The following is a 16,233-nucleotide window of genomic DNA, read 5'->3' on the forward strand; positions in this document are numbered from 1 at the left end:
AGAGCCCTAGGCACAGCACTGAGAACCTTCCTCTCCCGCTGCACCCTGCCAGCGCAGGACTCCAGCCTGTTTAGCCACGCACGTCTCCTTTCAACAAAAGTCACCGGGCTAACACACAGGCACAGACTCACTGGAAGACAGAGCCCTAGGCAGAGCCCTAGGCACAGCACTGAGAACGCTTCCTCTCCCGCGCACCCTGCCAGCGCAGGACTCCAGCCTGTTTACCCACGCACGTCTCCTTTCAACAGAAAGTCACCGGGCTAACACACAGGCACACAACACAGCTTGGAGAGACTAAACAAGCATCAAAACCAGAGTCAGACAGGGCAGGAATGTTGCGATGATCAGAGCAAGGTTCTTAAAAACTATGATTAGCAGACAACATGCAAGAACAGATGGATAATGTAAGCAAGGATATGGAAATTCTAAGAAAGAATAAGAAAGTTATACTAAAGACCAGAAACCCTGCAACAGAAACGAAGATTGCTTTCGGGGGAGCTCATTAGTAGCCTGGACTTGGCTGAGGAAGAATCTCTGAGCTTGAAAATATGACTGTAGAAACTTCCAAACTAAAAGCAAAGAAAAAAAAAACGAGAAAAATAACAATATCCAAGAACTGTGATACATCTGTAAAAAGGCTTAGCAAGCGTTCACGTAATAGAAATACTTGAAGAAGAAGGAAGAAAAGAAAGAAGCAATGATAATTAGCATTCCCCAAATTAATGGTGACACCAGTCAGGAGGGCCAGAAAGGTTGGAGAACACCAAGTGGGTAAATGCCGAAGAAACTCCACCTTCCTAGGCAAATCGTACTTACACTGCAGACAATCAAAGGCAAAGACAAAATCCTGAAAGAAGCCAAAGGAAAAAACACTCTATCAATAGAGGAGAAAGGGTAAGAATTACATTCGACCTCTCAGAAGCCACATAGACAAGAAGAGAGCAGAATGAACTATGTGAAATGTGGAGTGAAATAAAACACCAGCCTAGGGATATTTGTTCCCTGCAGAATTATCCTTAGAAAGTGGAGAAACAGGTTTTCTCAGACAACAATTTGGCAATTTGTTTGCAACCTGCCTTGCAAGAGAAATGTTGTGAGTTCTCTAGAGAGAAGGAAAATGATACAGGTCAGGAACTCAGATCTGTATAAACAAAGGGGGACTATCAGAGAATGAGTGAGTGATGGTGAAAATTAAAACCTTCGTTCTTAATTATCCAACAAATGTATTTAATTAATGTACAGTGTATTTGGTTATGTGTTTTTCTGTGTACACACACACACACACACACAGACACACACTGTGTAAGTGAACGGAACGAGGACACAAGGGAAGGGAAGCAGGACTGGGGTATTTTGTTGTTACAGGGAACTGACTCTCCCCGACCAGCGGGACAGTGTTGTTGGAAAGTTGACTTGGACCGGTTGTGAATGTATTAGCCAAGTCTGGAACACCCACTCTATGGGATATAATTGATATGCTCAGAAAAAGATGAATCCTATAAAGTGCTTCATTGAAACCACAAAAGGAAGAAAAAGTGGGGAAGACAGAAATGGGAGCAAAGAAGCAGGCAACAGTTGAAGCAGTGACAAACAACTGTGCCAGTAATGGCCCCGATGTCCATGGTCTAAATGTGCCCACTGAAAGCAGAGATTGTCAGAGTGGATCAAAAACAAGAGTCAAATACATGTTGTCTACAAGAAACACATTCACTTTAAAGACACATATAGAAAAAGATGAAGGGATTAGACAAATCAATCAATCAATCAATCCCATAGACACAGACCACAGCGCGGGCACACCGGAGGGAGAGGAGGTAAGAGGGCCGGATGGCTAAGGGGGAGCAATGGAGATGGAAGGAGACGACCTGGGGCGGGGAGCACAGATTACAAACACGGATGATATAGAACTGTGCCCCTGAAACCTAAATATTTTTATGAACCAATGTCACCCAATAAATTCAATTAAAAATTAAAAATGTTAATATCCCCCTGCAAAAAAGACTAAAGGGATGGAGAACGATACACCATGCTGACACCAGTCAGAAGTGGGTTCCGTGCGGACTGCAGGGTGAGGGGTGTGGTCCGAGCTGCCCACATCCCCCGGGCTGGGCTCCCAGCCTCCTCTGCGCTGCCGCGGGCACCCCCTTCTCTCGTGTCCAGCTCCCTTCCACTCACGCTTCACGATGAGCAGTGTCACCCTCCAGCCCGTGGACCTCCCTTGTGTCACGCAAGTAGTGATTGTGAGACTAGAGAATCCGTGTAAAAACGAGGTCGTTCTATGGTAAACGTCGTGCTCCTCCCCAGATTGGCTCAGTGTTTTATATTTGAATTTGCTGTCTTGAGTGAGTTGCCAACATTTAAAAATTGGTACATTTTACATCAAAAGGTGTTTTTATTTTACATGAAAACCTGCACGTGTGTGTTTGTCTGGGAGGCTCCGTCCATGTGGCGGCCCCGCATGGCCTTCTGCAGGGGAAGCAGGGCCCTTCAGATAGGACGGGTACTGACTCTGTCCCCAGGTCCCCGTCACTCAGGACTCAGTGCCCCAACACCGGGCCCAGCCCCTGGCCCAGTGTCAGTGGGTGGCGGGCGTTTCACAATCGCTTGCTTCCCTGATTTAGTCAACTGCTTGCCTGCCTTCGTGTCTACGGACATTTGCAGATTTAAACTTCTATTCTCTGAAAGTATAAATTGAGATCATGGGTAATAAAAGAAAAATGTTCGGGGCATAAAGATAAGCATTGAGGAAGAGAGATAGAACAATGAAGCGGAAGTTTATTTCATGATGCGAATCACTGACGCTCCTCCACATTTGTGTTTCAAGGCCAACATGTCCCAGGTAAGGCAAGTGGGCCTGCTGGCCGCCGGCTGCCAGCCGTGGGGCAGAGACGTGTGCGCCGCCTGCGGGGACAGGTTCGCCTACTGCGCCACTCTGGCTGTCTACGTGTACCAGGTAAGCCGGCTGCCGCCTCCGGGGCTTCCCTCTTACCAGGCAAAGTGAGTGTTTGATTAATAGTTTTAGATCCCAGTCACGTGAAAAGCTTAATGCTGTAATTTTATTGATATATAGTTTATATTTTGTAGCTATTTATAAATTAGTTTTACAAGTCGAGCTTTTAGAAAATGCTTATATAATGGTATTAAATTATTAGCAGAATCTTCATTGATTTCCTAATCCTTTATGTGCTTTCCACCAAAGAGAATTTCTTCAAGAATTAAAAAGTCCCATTTACGAATGATGAGCAAGTAGCAGTTAATTCTTCTGAACTACATTTCCATATGAGTAAATGGACTCATTTATTCATTTGTTTCAAACATTGCTCAGTGACAACATTTGGCTTGAGAAAATTGTCCTAGTTGAAGAATGTGGGTAGTGCATTAGAGATAGTATATTTTGAGATAGTCTTGATGCCCTCGCTCTGTCCCATCTCTCAATGAGCTCCGGATCTCTAGAGCCCACGGCCTTGGGCATTTCTCCATGGAGAGGTGCCGTAAGCATCTTAGGTGCACGTCTGGTCTTTCTCCTAAAACCTGGAGTCTGTATTCGGTGTCACCAGTGGACCAATTCATCTAAACCCCAAATATGAGAGTTCTCTTTGATTCCTCTTACATCCTACACCCAGGTAACCAAGAGTGATTCCAGTATTTTGTATCTTTTCTTATCATCTTCATATCCTTCTTAATTAAGCTATTTTAATAGTCCCCTTATGTTCTCTTTGCCTCTACTTTGACTCCCTCTAAATTAAACCCGAGTTCAATCAATCGTCTGCAATGCAAATCTAAAACTTTAAATCTTCAATTGTCCCTCCTTCCCTAATATCAACATCCAGACTTCATGACATGACATTCTTTTGCAGTCTTCTTGTTTCTGTCTCTCTCTTACCTTGAGCTTCAGACATAGCAAGATAATTGTATTTTCCGAAACATCTCATACTCTTTTATATCTTGCCTGTGCTTACATAAATTTTTCCATTTGCCTGCATTTCCTGTCAAGAGAACATTTTCAAATCTCAGCTCTAGCATATGATTCAGCAATTCTACTGCTGGCTATTTATCCGAAGGAAACAGAAACGCTAACTTGAAAAGATACCTGCCCCCCCCATGTTCACTGAGGCATTATTTACAATCGCCGAGACCTGAAGCGGCCAGTGTTCACTGATGGGTGACTGAATAAAGAAAATGTGCTATCGGCATACAATAGATTATTATTTGGCCATGAAAAAGAAGAAAATTTTGCCATTTGAGAAAACATCATGTAAGGGAAAACAAGGTACAACAAAATGACATGTAATCTCAAATATGTTAAAAATGATCAAAAGATTCATCAATTCACTAATGAATGGCACATTTACAAAAGAAATAGGAAAAATTAGGTACTGGCAATTCTTTTTGTCCATTTATATCTAAGGACACAATATAATGCCTCATCCAAAATGCAGTACCATAAAACGGGTCCATTGCTCTGCAGACTTTGGACATCTTAATAGTGTAATAATGACCAGTTGGTTTATTTAACATAAGTATTTTTTATTCAAACATAAGTGAAAATTTTGGGGAAAAATATTTCGGACCAAAGGTGTTTTCCTCATAAATAGATTTAGTTATAGAAAACATAAAAATAATTCTGAATTAGTATGTATATTTAAATGTACATAGCATTTTTTTTACTTGTTTTTAAAAGTGGTATGTTTAATTTCAGTTCTCTCTTACTTTTTCAAAAATAGTTTCTTTTAGCTGTTGGAATATACCTGAAAATAGACCAAGGCTGGAAACGTGTTCTTATTTTGTGATTAGGTGTGCTAATTTTCATGTAGGTAGCTTTTAAAAGTGACGTGATTAACGGAAAGTGTATGATCTGAAGAGAAGCACTGAAATGTTTTATTTGTGTATTTGTTTTAGTTGGATCACCGTGATAATGAATTTAAGCTCCACGCAATCATGTCTGAACATAAAAAGGCAATCACAGCTATCTCTTGGTGTCCACACAACCCTGATCTCTTTGCGAGTGGCAGTACCGATAATTTAGTGATCGTGTGGAATGTTGCAGAACAAAAAGTCCTTGCTAAACTCAACAACACAAAAGGTATATTTGCAACTGGAATTTATTTTATTGAATGCCATATTTTTATTTCAGTAAACAAAATTATTTAATTAGCTCAGGTTTTAAAGTAGTCAAACTCTTTTATGGCAATCTGTGTGAGAAATACAGTTCACATCATGACTCATTATTGTGTGTGTGCATGTGTGTGAAACTGAAACAAAATTTCATGAAATAATTATATTTAGAACACTGATCAATTAAAACATAGTAAATACCAAATAATTTTGTTCATATTTAAATATAACACAAAAATTTTCAAAATAGTACATGTAAAAATAATAGATAAGATTTTCTTAATGAGACAATTAGCCGTGCTTATTCATTCCTGTGTTCCAATCTGAGACACACAAGCACAATATTGTATGTGCCTTTAGTGCCCTGATGAGGTGGTTTCTTTCCCTTATTTTTTTTAGGTCAAGGTAGAAAGTCCCAGTTCACACCCGTGGGTCTCAGGGATTTGAATAATATCACTACACTCTTTCTACTCAGAATCATACTCCATAATAATGACGATGTCAGTAAACAATGTTTCTGTACTAAATATCACAATAATTCCCTCTTCCTACCCAGAATCATACTCCATAGTAATGACGTCAGTAAATGATGTTTCTGTATTAAGTATCACAGCAATTCACTCTTTCTACCCAGAATCATACTCTATAATAATGGCAATGTCAGTAAACAATGTTTCTGTATTAAATATCACAGTAATTCACTCTTTCTACCTAGAATCATACTCCATAATGATGACAATGTCAGTAAACGATGTTTCTGTATTAAATATCACAGTAATTCCCTCTTCCTACCCAGAATCAAACTCTATAATAATGACGACATCAGTAAATGATGTTTCTGTACTAAATATCACAGTAATTCACTCTTTCTACCTAGAATCATACTCTATAATGATGACGATGTCAGTAAATGATGTTTCTGTATTAAATATCACAGTAATTCCCTCTTTCTACTCAGAATCATACTCTATAATAATGACGAAGTCAGTAAACAATGTTTCTGTACTAAATATCACAGTAATTCACTCTTCCTACCCAGAATCATACTCTATAATAATGACGACGTCAGTAAATGATGTTTCTGTACTAAATATCACAATAATTCCCTCTTCCTACCCAGAATCAAACTCTATAATAATGACGACATCAGTAAATGATGTTTCTGTACTAAATATCACAGTAATTCACTCTTTCTACCTAGAATCATACTCTATAATGATGACGATGTCAGTAAATGATGTTTCTGTATTAAATATCACAGTAATTCCCTCTTCCTACCCAGAATCATACTCTATAATAATGACGGTCAGTAAACAATGTTTCTGTATTAAATATCACAGCAATTCACTCTTTCTACCTAGAATCATACTCCATAGTAATGACGTCAGTAAATGATGTTTCTGTATTAAATATCACAGTAATTCACTCTTTCTACCCAGAATCATACTCTATAATAATGATGACGTCAGTAAATGGTGTTTCTGTATTAAGTATCACAGCAATTCACTCTTTCTACCTAGAATCATACTCTATAATGATGACGATGTCAGTAAATGATGTTTCTGTATTAAATATCACAGTAATTCCCTCTTTCTACTCAGAATCATACTCTATAATAATGACGAAGTCAGTAAACAATGTTTCTGTACTAAATATCACAGTAATTCACTCTTCCTACCCAGAATCATACTCTATAATAATGACGGTCAGTAAACAATGTTTCTGTATTAAATATCACAGCAATTCACTCTTTCTACCTAGAATCATACTCCATAGTAATGACGTCAGTAAATAATGTTTCTGTATTAAATATCACAGTAATTCACTCTTTCTACCCAGAATCATACTCTATAATAATGATGACGTCAGTAAATGGTGTTTCTGTATTAAGTATCACAGCAATTCACTCTTTCTACCTAGAATCATACTCCCTAATAATGACAATGTCAGTAAACAATGTTTCTGTATTAAATATCACAATAATTCACTCTTTCTACCTAGAATCATACTCCATAGTAATGACGACGTCAGTAAATGGTGTTTCTGTACTAAATAAATATCACAATAATTCACTCTTTCTACCTAGAATCATACTCCATAGTAATGACGACGTCAGTAAATGGTGTTTCTGTACTAAATATCACAGTAGTTCACTCTTTCTACCCAGAATCATACTCCATAGTAATGACGACGTCAGTAAATGGTGTTTCTGTACTAAATAAATATCACAGTAGTTCACTCTTTCTACCCAGAATCATACTCCATAGTAATGACGACGTCAGTAAATGGTGTTTCTGTACTAAATAAATATCACAGTAGTTCACTCTTTCTACCTAGAATCATACTCCATAGTAATGACGACGTCAGTAAATGGTGTTTCTGTACTAAATAAATATCACAGTAGTTCACTCTTTCTACCTAGAATCATACTCCATAGTAATGACGACGTCAGTAAATGGTGTTTCTGTATGAAATAAATATCACAGTAGTTCACTCTTTCTACCTAGAATCATACTCCATAGTAATGACGACGTCAGTAAATGGTGTTTCTGTACTAAATAAATATCACAGTAGTTCACTCTTTCTGAGCAGCACATGTAGGTCAGTTGTGGATTATGGTTTTGAAAACTACTAATAGATATATTTTCCATTTTCAACTCTTTTCTTACAAAACATTGATTATAACTTTAAGGTAGAAAATTGACTGACAATCTCACTAACTTTCTTTTGTTAAAAGTTTCTTTATAATATTCTTTTTAGTATGTAGTAACAATGTTGTGAATTCATAGGCAATGAGAGTTAAATCTTGCTTCTAAAATACTAACACCTTTTGGAATCTTTGGATATGTTCAACATATTTAGTTTATTGCTTTTTTCTTGTCTTTTCAAATTTAGGTCATTGAGAGTGTTGAAAATACAAGAAAAATATACCAATTTTGTTACATAAATTTCATCTTAAAAATATTTGCCAAAACAAGGTTATTTTTTCAACTAGAAAAATGTAAATCTCATTCCCAGTTTCATACATCCTACTTATTATTTTTACTTGGAATAACCAGTGAATGTCAGTATCAGTTATTTGCTGCAATCTATGAGCAAAATGTTTTTAAAAGACAATTATTCAGTGAGCTTCCATTAATATAAGTAACAGTTTTCCTTAAGGTTTTCAATACATCAGTAAGAAAAAGCCAGATTACTTTTGGTACAAGCTTTGTAATGTATAAAAGTAATCGACAGCCTCAGTCAGGGTTCCCCATCCCTCTGGTCATACGTGTTCTCGTACCAACCACAATCCTACAAGATTTTCCAGTATTCTTTATATCAGTAAGCAATGTATTTTCCCAATACTTTAAATCTAGCTTTTTGTGAAATTAGTTTTAAATAACACAATAAACACTCCTTAAAAGTCTTTTTCTATGTTATGTGACATTAACTAAAAATGTTACACAGTGTTGTTGTTCTGATAAAGTTGTCACACAAAATCTACACTAGACTAGAACTGCATAATAACATGTTACCTAAACATATGAAAGTACAGATTAGACAACGTAACATTGTATTACGACCTAATTTATCCACTGCTTCCTCATCAGACATCATATGCATCACATCTGGTCATGGTGGTCTTCCACCGTGACTTCCACCATTTTCATTCATCAGCTGTGTGTACCATAGCTTCCACTGAATGTGCAAATAAGTAAGACTCTTTGTTAACATTTGTAAAATATTTCAGACACTTATGCTAAATATATCCTAATTTGAAGAGTGTAAACTTAAAAAAAAGATATAAATATTTCTAGTCATTTTCATTTTAAATAATCCTGTTCAAATGTCTTAGACATTTTTTTTTCTTCCCAGAATCCAGCTTAAGCAAAGTAAAAGTTTGCATATAAATTTTGTGTGTGTGTGTGTGTGTGTGTGTGTGTGTGTGTGACAGTGACAGAGAGAGGGCTTACAGATAGGGACAGATAGGCAGGAAGGGATAGAGATGAGAAGCATCAATTCTTCTCCTTAGTCTCCTTAGTTGTTCATTTGATTACTTTCTCATATGTACCTTGACGGGGTGGGGGGCTACAGCAGACCGAGTGACCCCTTGCTCAAGCCAGCGACCTTGGAGTCGTGTCTATGATCCCACGCTCAAGCTGGTGAGCCCCTGCTCAAGCCAGATGAGCCTGCACTCAAGCCGGTATCTTCAGGGTCTCCAACCTGGGTCCTCTACATCCCAGATAAATGCTCTATCCACTGGGCCACTGCCTTGTCAGGCTGCATGTCAATTTTTTAATCAATACTAGAACTTCCACATCCAGCAGTTGAACTTGAACCTGAAACTGTATTTTTTAATTCATCATTATTTTTCCAAATCAAAATATTAATTTAAAGGAAAATGAGTATTAATTTGTTAAATATAAAATGTTAAATTTGTCACGAACTTGAAAAATGTCACAATATGCTTTCAGAAAACAAAAATCGTTAACAGTGGATAGTGTCACAGCCTACTTATCTCAGAATCTTATTAGGAGACTTAAGTGAGTTGCTATTTATGGAACTCTTACAAGTGCTTGCATTTAATACGCCGTTGTAGCAGTGTTGGCTTCTGTAATGCTGTGGTGTTGTTTCTGGTCCCTTCTCTTCCTTGCTGCCTTTCTTAAGATATGCGTTCAGAGAGCCACCATTCTAATGGTTTCTTCAAGGGTGCTATGGTGGTATGAGCCATACAGAGTATCTTATCCCTTAGTGAGGAAATTCTACTTCTGTTAATATATATATCCTAAAACCACATCAGCTTTTCTATACTTTTTAATTTATATTTTCATTCATTCATTAATTCATTCAGTAAAAATTATGGAGTTCCCATTATAAGTCAGGGCCTGAACTAGGTGTTAGGTTTCCAGTTTCTGCCTCTTGGTGCATTACTGACACACATTGCTGTTACTGTCAGCAAATAACTTTTGACTCTCTGCCTTTGTTTATATCATTTTGTCTTCCTGGAAAATAGTGTTCATCTCACATATTTAAACTCTACCGCTCCTTCAGGGAATAATTCAAATCCCATTTCCTTTCCAGAACAGTGGCCCCATGGTTCACAAATGCTCCTGCATGTCCAGCCGTTTGGAGAACCTTGTTAAAAATACATTCCGGAGCCCTAATTTCAAATGATCTCATGCATCTTCAATTAGATGGTAGTGATGCAATCAATTAAGACCTGCTGGAAGAGTCACAATCTTTGTCTTGAGTCATAAATTTACCATAATACTTGTTTGTTTAGGATCTATTTGATTATAGTAACAGTGGGATGATTAACTTTTGTATACTGTCTGACAGTTTAAAAGGGACTTTTACATACACAATTCTATCTTCTTAATATTCATGTGAAGTAAGTGGTCAGATAATTTTAATATGTCTATTTTATGGATGAGGAAACAGAGATTCAGAAAGGTCAAGTGACTTGTTTAGTTCCTCTGAGGGAAAGCTAAGATTTGAATCTAAACTGTTGCTAAAACAGATTGCAGTATTAATTTTATTTTTTTATATATAGTAACATTTACCTTTTCATATATTTAATCCTTATCTCCGCTATTTTTTATTTAAGGTCTTTTAAAGCAGGAATTGTACCTTATACCAATTTGTATACATAGAATGCTTAGAGCAGGTCTCCTACACAAAAGCCCAGTAAGAATTCACTGCTTTTATAGGCATACAGTTTTCTGAAAGAAAGAACTCTGTACATGTCTTTGAATAGATGAGGCATCTGACCAGATTGTACTTGTGAACCCAGCGAGGTTCCTTTCACTATGGAAGGGCCCTAGACATCTAGTTTCACTAGTTTCACTTTAAAAACCCACTTCTCAAGAGAGAAAGTACTATTTTTTAATAACGAGCATATTTCATCTCCTGTGTTTGAGCTTGGCAATGCAAATGTTAGATCACGGGGCGGCCTCCTGCCAGATCTGTGCATTACGTGTCCGTCCGCGTCTGTCCCAGGGACGCCGGCCGCGCTGAGCTGGTGCTGGGGCGAGGACGACGCCGTGGCCTTCACGTCCCCCAGGGGCCCGCTGTTCGTCTGGACCATCTCGGGGCCCAGCAGCGGCGTGGCCGCGCACAGGGACGCCCACAGCTTCCTGTCTGACATCAGCGTGTTCCGGTGGCACTCCCAGAGGAAGGGCAAGGTGGTGTTCGGTCACATGGATGGCAGCCTATCGATTTTCCAGCCAGGTGAGGGTTTTATTAGCGCTCTTCAATTTTCGTTTTCTTGTATATATAATTTCTTATATACACAGCATAAAGCCGAAGGTAACAGAATTTTGGTTTTAAAATGATAGCTGTGCAGACATTCCCCTACATTCCTCTGATTCCAGAGCACTGTCTGAAGTGTGTATTTGTGGGCACTGGAATGATTTAACTCGGCTGGGCAGGCTCGACTTTGATTTAACCCAGTCAGTCCTTTGTCCCACAGTTTGACTTTGTTTTATGTCAGTTCTTTATTTCTGCAGACTGACTAAGAAAATGGCTATCTGCAAATATCTTCCTTCCAAACAAAGTCGCATGCACAGATACTGCGGGTTAGGACTTCAACATCTTTTGTGGGGGGAACAGTTCAACCCCTAAGAACCCAACACATATGTCTCTATCTCGTTTATTCCATAAGGTTTTTAAGAATTTACGCACAAACCGTTATGAAAGGTATTATCCGGCTCTGCATTTTCCTTTTGCGTACAGGAGCTAATGGGTCATAAAGAAAATGCTACTTTTTATTTAAATTAAATTTTATGGGGTGACATGGGTTAACATAATTATACAGGTTTCAGGTGCCCAGTTCTCTAAGACCTCATCTGCACACCATATTATGTGATCACCTCCTTCAGGTGCCCAGTTCTCTGAGACCTCATCTGTACACCATATTGTGTGATCACCTCCTTCAGGTGCCCAGTTCTCTAAGACCTCATCTGTACACCATATTGTGTGATCACCTCCTTCAGGTGCCCAGTTCTCTAAGACCTCATCTGCACACCATATTGTGTGATCACCTCCTTCAGGTGCCCAGTTCTCTGAGACCTCATCTGCACACCATATTGTGTGATCACCTCCTTCAGGTGCCCAGTTCTCTGAGACCTCATCTGTACACCATATTGTGTGATCACCTCCTTCAGGTGCCCAGTTCTCTGAGACCTCATCTGTACACCATATTGTGTGATCACCTCCTTCAGGTGCCCAGTTCTCTGAGACCTCATCTGTACACCATATTGTGTGATCACCTCCTTCAGGTGCCCAGTTCTCTGAGACCTCATCTGCACACCATATTGTGTGATCACCTCCTTCAGGTGCCCAGTTCTCTAAGACCTCATCTGCACACCATATTGTGTGATCACCTCCTTCAGGTGCCCAGTTCTCTGAGACCTCATCTGCACACCATATTGTGTGATCACCTCCTTCAGGTGCCCAGTTCTCTAAGACCTCATCTGTACACCATATTGTGTGATCACCTCCTTCAGGTGCCCAGTTCTCTGAGACCTCATCTGTACACCATATTGTGTGATCACCTCCTTCAGGTGCCCAGTTCTCTAAGACCTCATCTGTACACCATATTGTGTGATCACCTCCTTCAGGTGCCCAGTTCTCTGAGACCTCATCTGTACACCATATTGTGTGATCACCTCCCCAGGTCAGGTCGCCATCAGTGACCCTCCACACCCTCCTCCACCTGCTCCCCTGCAATCACGACACTGTCATCCATGCTCATGAGTTCCTTTGTCCTTTCTGGCTCTCTTCCTCCCCCTCCCTCATCCAAACCCCCTCCTGACAGCTGTCAGCCTGCTCTCTATCTGTAAGTCTGTTTCTGTTTTGCTTGTTAGTTCATTTTGTTCATTAGATTCCACATGTAAGTAAAATCTATGGTACTTGTCTTTCTCTGACTGATTTATTTCACTTAGCATAATAATCTGCAGATCCATCCATGCTGTCGCAAAAGGTAAGATTTCCTTTCTTTTCTTTTCTTTTATTTATTTATTTTTTTTTCCTGAAGTTGGAAACCTAGAGGCAGTCAGACAGACTCCCGCATGCGCCCGACCGGGATCCACCCGGCATGCCCACCAGGGGGCGATGCTCTGCTGCAACCAGAGGCATTCTAGCACCTGAGGCAGAGGCCATGGAGCCATCCTCAGCGCCTGGGCCAACTTTGCTCCAATGGAGCCTTGGCTGTGGAAGGGGAAGAGAGAGACAGAGAGGAAGGAAAGGGGGAGGGGTGGATAAGCAGATGGGCGCTTCTCCTGTGTGCCCTGGCCAAGAATCAAACCTGGGACTCCTGCACGCCAGGCCGACGCTGTACCACTGAGCCAACCGGCCAGGGCCTCCTTTATTTTTATTCATTGTTTAAATGCACCACAGCTTTTTTATCCACTCATCTACTGATGGGCAAAGGAGGCAAGAACATACAATGGGGTAAAGACAGTCTGTTCAGTAAATGATGTTGGAAAATTGGATGAATACCTGCATAAAATGAAACAAAACCACCTTCCTAAACCACATACAAGAATAAATTCAAAATGAATTAAAGACTTAAATGTTAGACATAAAATTATAAAAATCCTAGAAGAAAACATAGGCAGTAAAATCTCAGACATTTCTCACAGCAATATTTTTTCAGGCAAGGGAAACTAGAGACAATAAGCAAATGGGACTACATCAAACTAAAAATAGTTGCACAGCAGAGGAAACCATCTACAAAATGAAAAGACCACCTGACCAGGTGGTGGCACAGTGGATAGAGCGTTGGACTGGAATGCAGAGGACCCAGGTTTGAGACCCCAAGGCCGCCAGCTTGATCGTGGGCTCATCTGGCTTGAGCAAAAAAAAAAAAAAAAAGCTCACCAGCTTGGACCCAAGGTCACTGGCTCGAGCAGGGGGTTACTCAGTCAGCTGAAGGCCCACAGTCAAGGCACATATGAGAAAGCAATCAATGAACAACTAAGGTGTTGCAACGAAAAACTGATGATTGATGCTTCTCATCTCTCTTCGTTTCTGTCTGTCCCTATCTATCCCTCTCTCTGACTCTCTCTCTCTGTCTCTGAAAATAAAATAAAAGGACAACCCACTGAATGGGAGAACATTATTCCCTGACACATCTGATAAGGGGTAATATCCAAAATTAATAAAGGACTTATAAAAATTCAATACAACAAAAAAAATAATCCAATTTAAAAATGGGCAATGGAGCTGACTAGACACTTTTCTAAAGAGGGCATACGGATGGCCAATAGACATAGGAAAAGATGTTTACTATCACTAATCATCAGAGAAATGCAAGTTAAAACCACAGTGAGATATCACCTCACACCAGTCAGAATGGCTGTCATCAATAAGTCAACAAACAGCCACATTGGTGAGATCTGTGGAGAAAAGGGGAAAGGGAACCCTTGTCACTGTTGATGGGCATGCAGACTGGTGCAGCCACTGTGGGAAGCAGTGTGGAGTCACCTCAAAAATTAAGAGTGGAACTGCCTTATGACCCAGCGATCCCACTCTGGGAACATATCCTAAGAACCCAGAAACGCTAACTTGAAAGAATATATTATATATGCCCCTATGTTCATTACAGCGTATTTACAATAGCCACGATCTGGAAAATGCTCCGTGTTGACTCTGACAAGACATTCTGATGTGAGTGACACTTGGAGCCAGTTAGGATGGAAACTGGTGGTGGTCGGTGGTTTCCCTTGGCCCGGGGCATCACGCCCACCTTGCTCCTGAGGTGTCCGCACCTCAGCGGCCCAGTCTCCATTAAACAAGACAGAGGTTCTGCCCTTCAGGTGCGTGCAGGTGACTATAACCTCGGGCCCTCTGTTGTCCAGTTTTACCTCCTTTGGAAGGAGAAAAAAGAAATATTCACAGAGAACTGCCCACAATAATGCAGTTCACCCATTATTTTAAATCAGTGATTTTAAAACTGTGCTTATTAGTATGTTTGTGTATTTGAGTGTGTATTGAGTGGCTTTCTGCCTTCTGCTCTGAGTCAGTCGGCAAAGCACCGCTTTGTTCTGTATTATGTACCGACTTCTGACTTTTCATGTAAACACTTCCATGTGAATAGAGTGCTGGAGCCAGAAATGTTGGAAAACTACTGTTTTAACTAGTTCCAGTTATATTCTTGGACAAAGCCAGACCATCAGAGAATTTTTACCTTCATAATAGAAATATTTTGTTTGAACTGACTTTTGTATTATCCCTGGGGTACACATTAATCAAATTCGCATTGTTTAGTGGTAGAAATGTTGCTGGTGACACGATCCCTGTGGAATACTGTATCCCCTTTTGAAAACATGTGGGAGATGTTTATTGCTGGTCCCAGTTCTGGGAAAAGTTGTGCTTCTCCTAAGTATATATATTTTTTGTCATTTTGTTTGATTTTTATTCTATTGTGCAACCTTTCGTGGTTTCTTTTCTCTTTGCTTAACCAGCACATCTCAAAATCGAACTTCCAGCCGCTCTGGGTTACGCACCACCCTCGTTCCTGTGTTTCCAGCCCCCGTTTCCCGGCCCAGGGTTTGTTTTTCACACGGGAGTCGTCAGCCTCATCTTACCACCTTATTCTCGGCTTCCGTCTTTATCTGACAGCACTAGATGCTATATTAAAATAGAACATACATCCCAGCAAAATCAGATAAATTAATACAGTATTATCAGCTGTTATTCTTATGATTGGCTTTAAATTTTACAGATTTATATTTCTATTCCTTATAATAAAGATGTTGATACCAGATAGAAAGAAACAGTGACGACAGCTTGTTACCATTTTGTGAGGGTGGGGTGTTGAGGCAACAGGGTTTAGAAGAAGTTAAAACACTCACGCCACACATTTTACCACGCTCCGTGTTGCGGTGGTGAATTTTCTCACATGCTGGAATATTTCTAATAAATCATAGGTACTCACTGGCCATGCGAATACCTGACAGTTACTTAAGAATTAGCTGGTACAACTTAGGCGAATAAATCACTTTTCTGCCTCTTTTTGCCTTGTACTGACCTGCTGCACTAATCCCATTACTATTTGTTATGTCACAGAGCGATTTAGAAGGTGTTTGTTTTGGGAAAGGAGAAAGAAACAAACCTTCCTTGATGGTCATT

The 16,233-nt window shown here is 39.8% G+C and overlaps 1 protein-coding gene across 9 annotated transcripts in view; it reads left to right on the top strand.

The window, feature by feature from the left end:
- WDR17 (WD repeat domain 17) overlaps window positions 1-16,233 on the top strand; it is a 92,259-nt gene that overhangs the window by 21,145 nt on the left and 54,881 nt on the right. For all 9 annotated transcript variants that reach the window (XM_066236030.1, XM_066236032.1, XM_066236033.1 and 6 more), the window contains 3 exons: window positions 2,825-2,953; window positions 4,900-5,083; window positions 11,098-11,328. In XM_066236030.1, the coding sequence (XP_066092127.1) occupies window positions 2,825-2,953; window positions 4,900-5,083; window positions 11,098-11,328 (544 nt within the window). The remainder of the gene's footprint in view (window positions 1-2,824; window positions 2,954-4,899; window positions 5,084-11,097; window positions 11,329-16,233) is intronic.

The sequence above is a fragment of the Saccopteryx bilineata genome, chromosome 6 (genome assembly GCF_036850765.1).
Source record: "Saccopteryx bilineata isolate mSacBil1 chromosome 6, mSacBil1_pri_phased_curated, whole genome shotgun sequence".
Classification (NCBI taxonomy): domain Eukaryota; kingdom Metazoa; phylum Chordata; class Mammalia; order Chiroptera; family Emballonuridae; genus Saccopteryx; species Saccopteryx bilineata.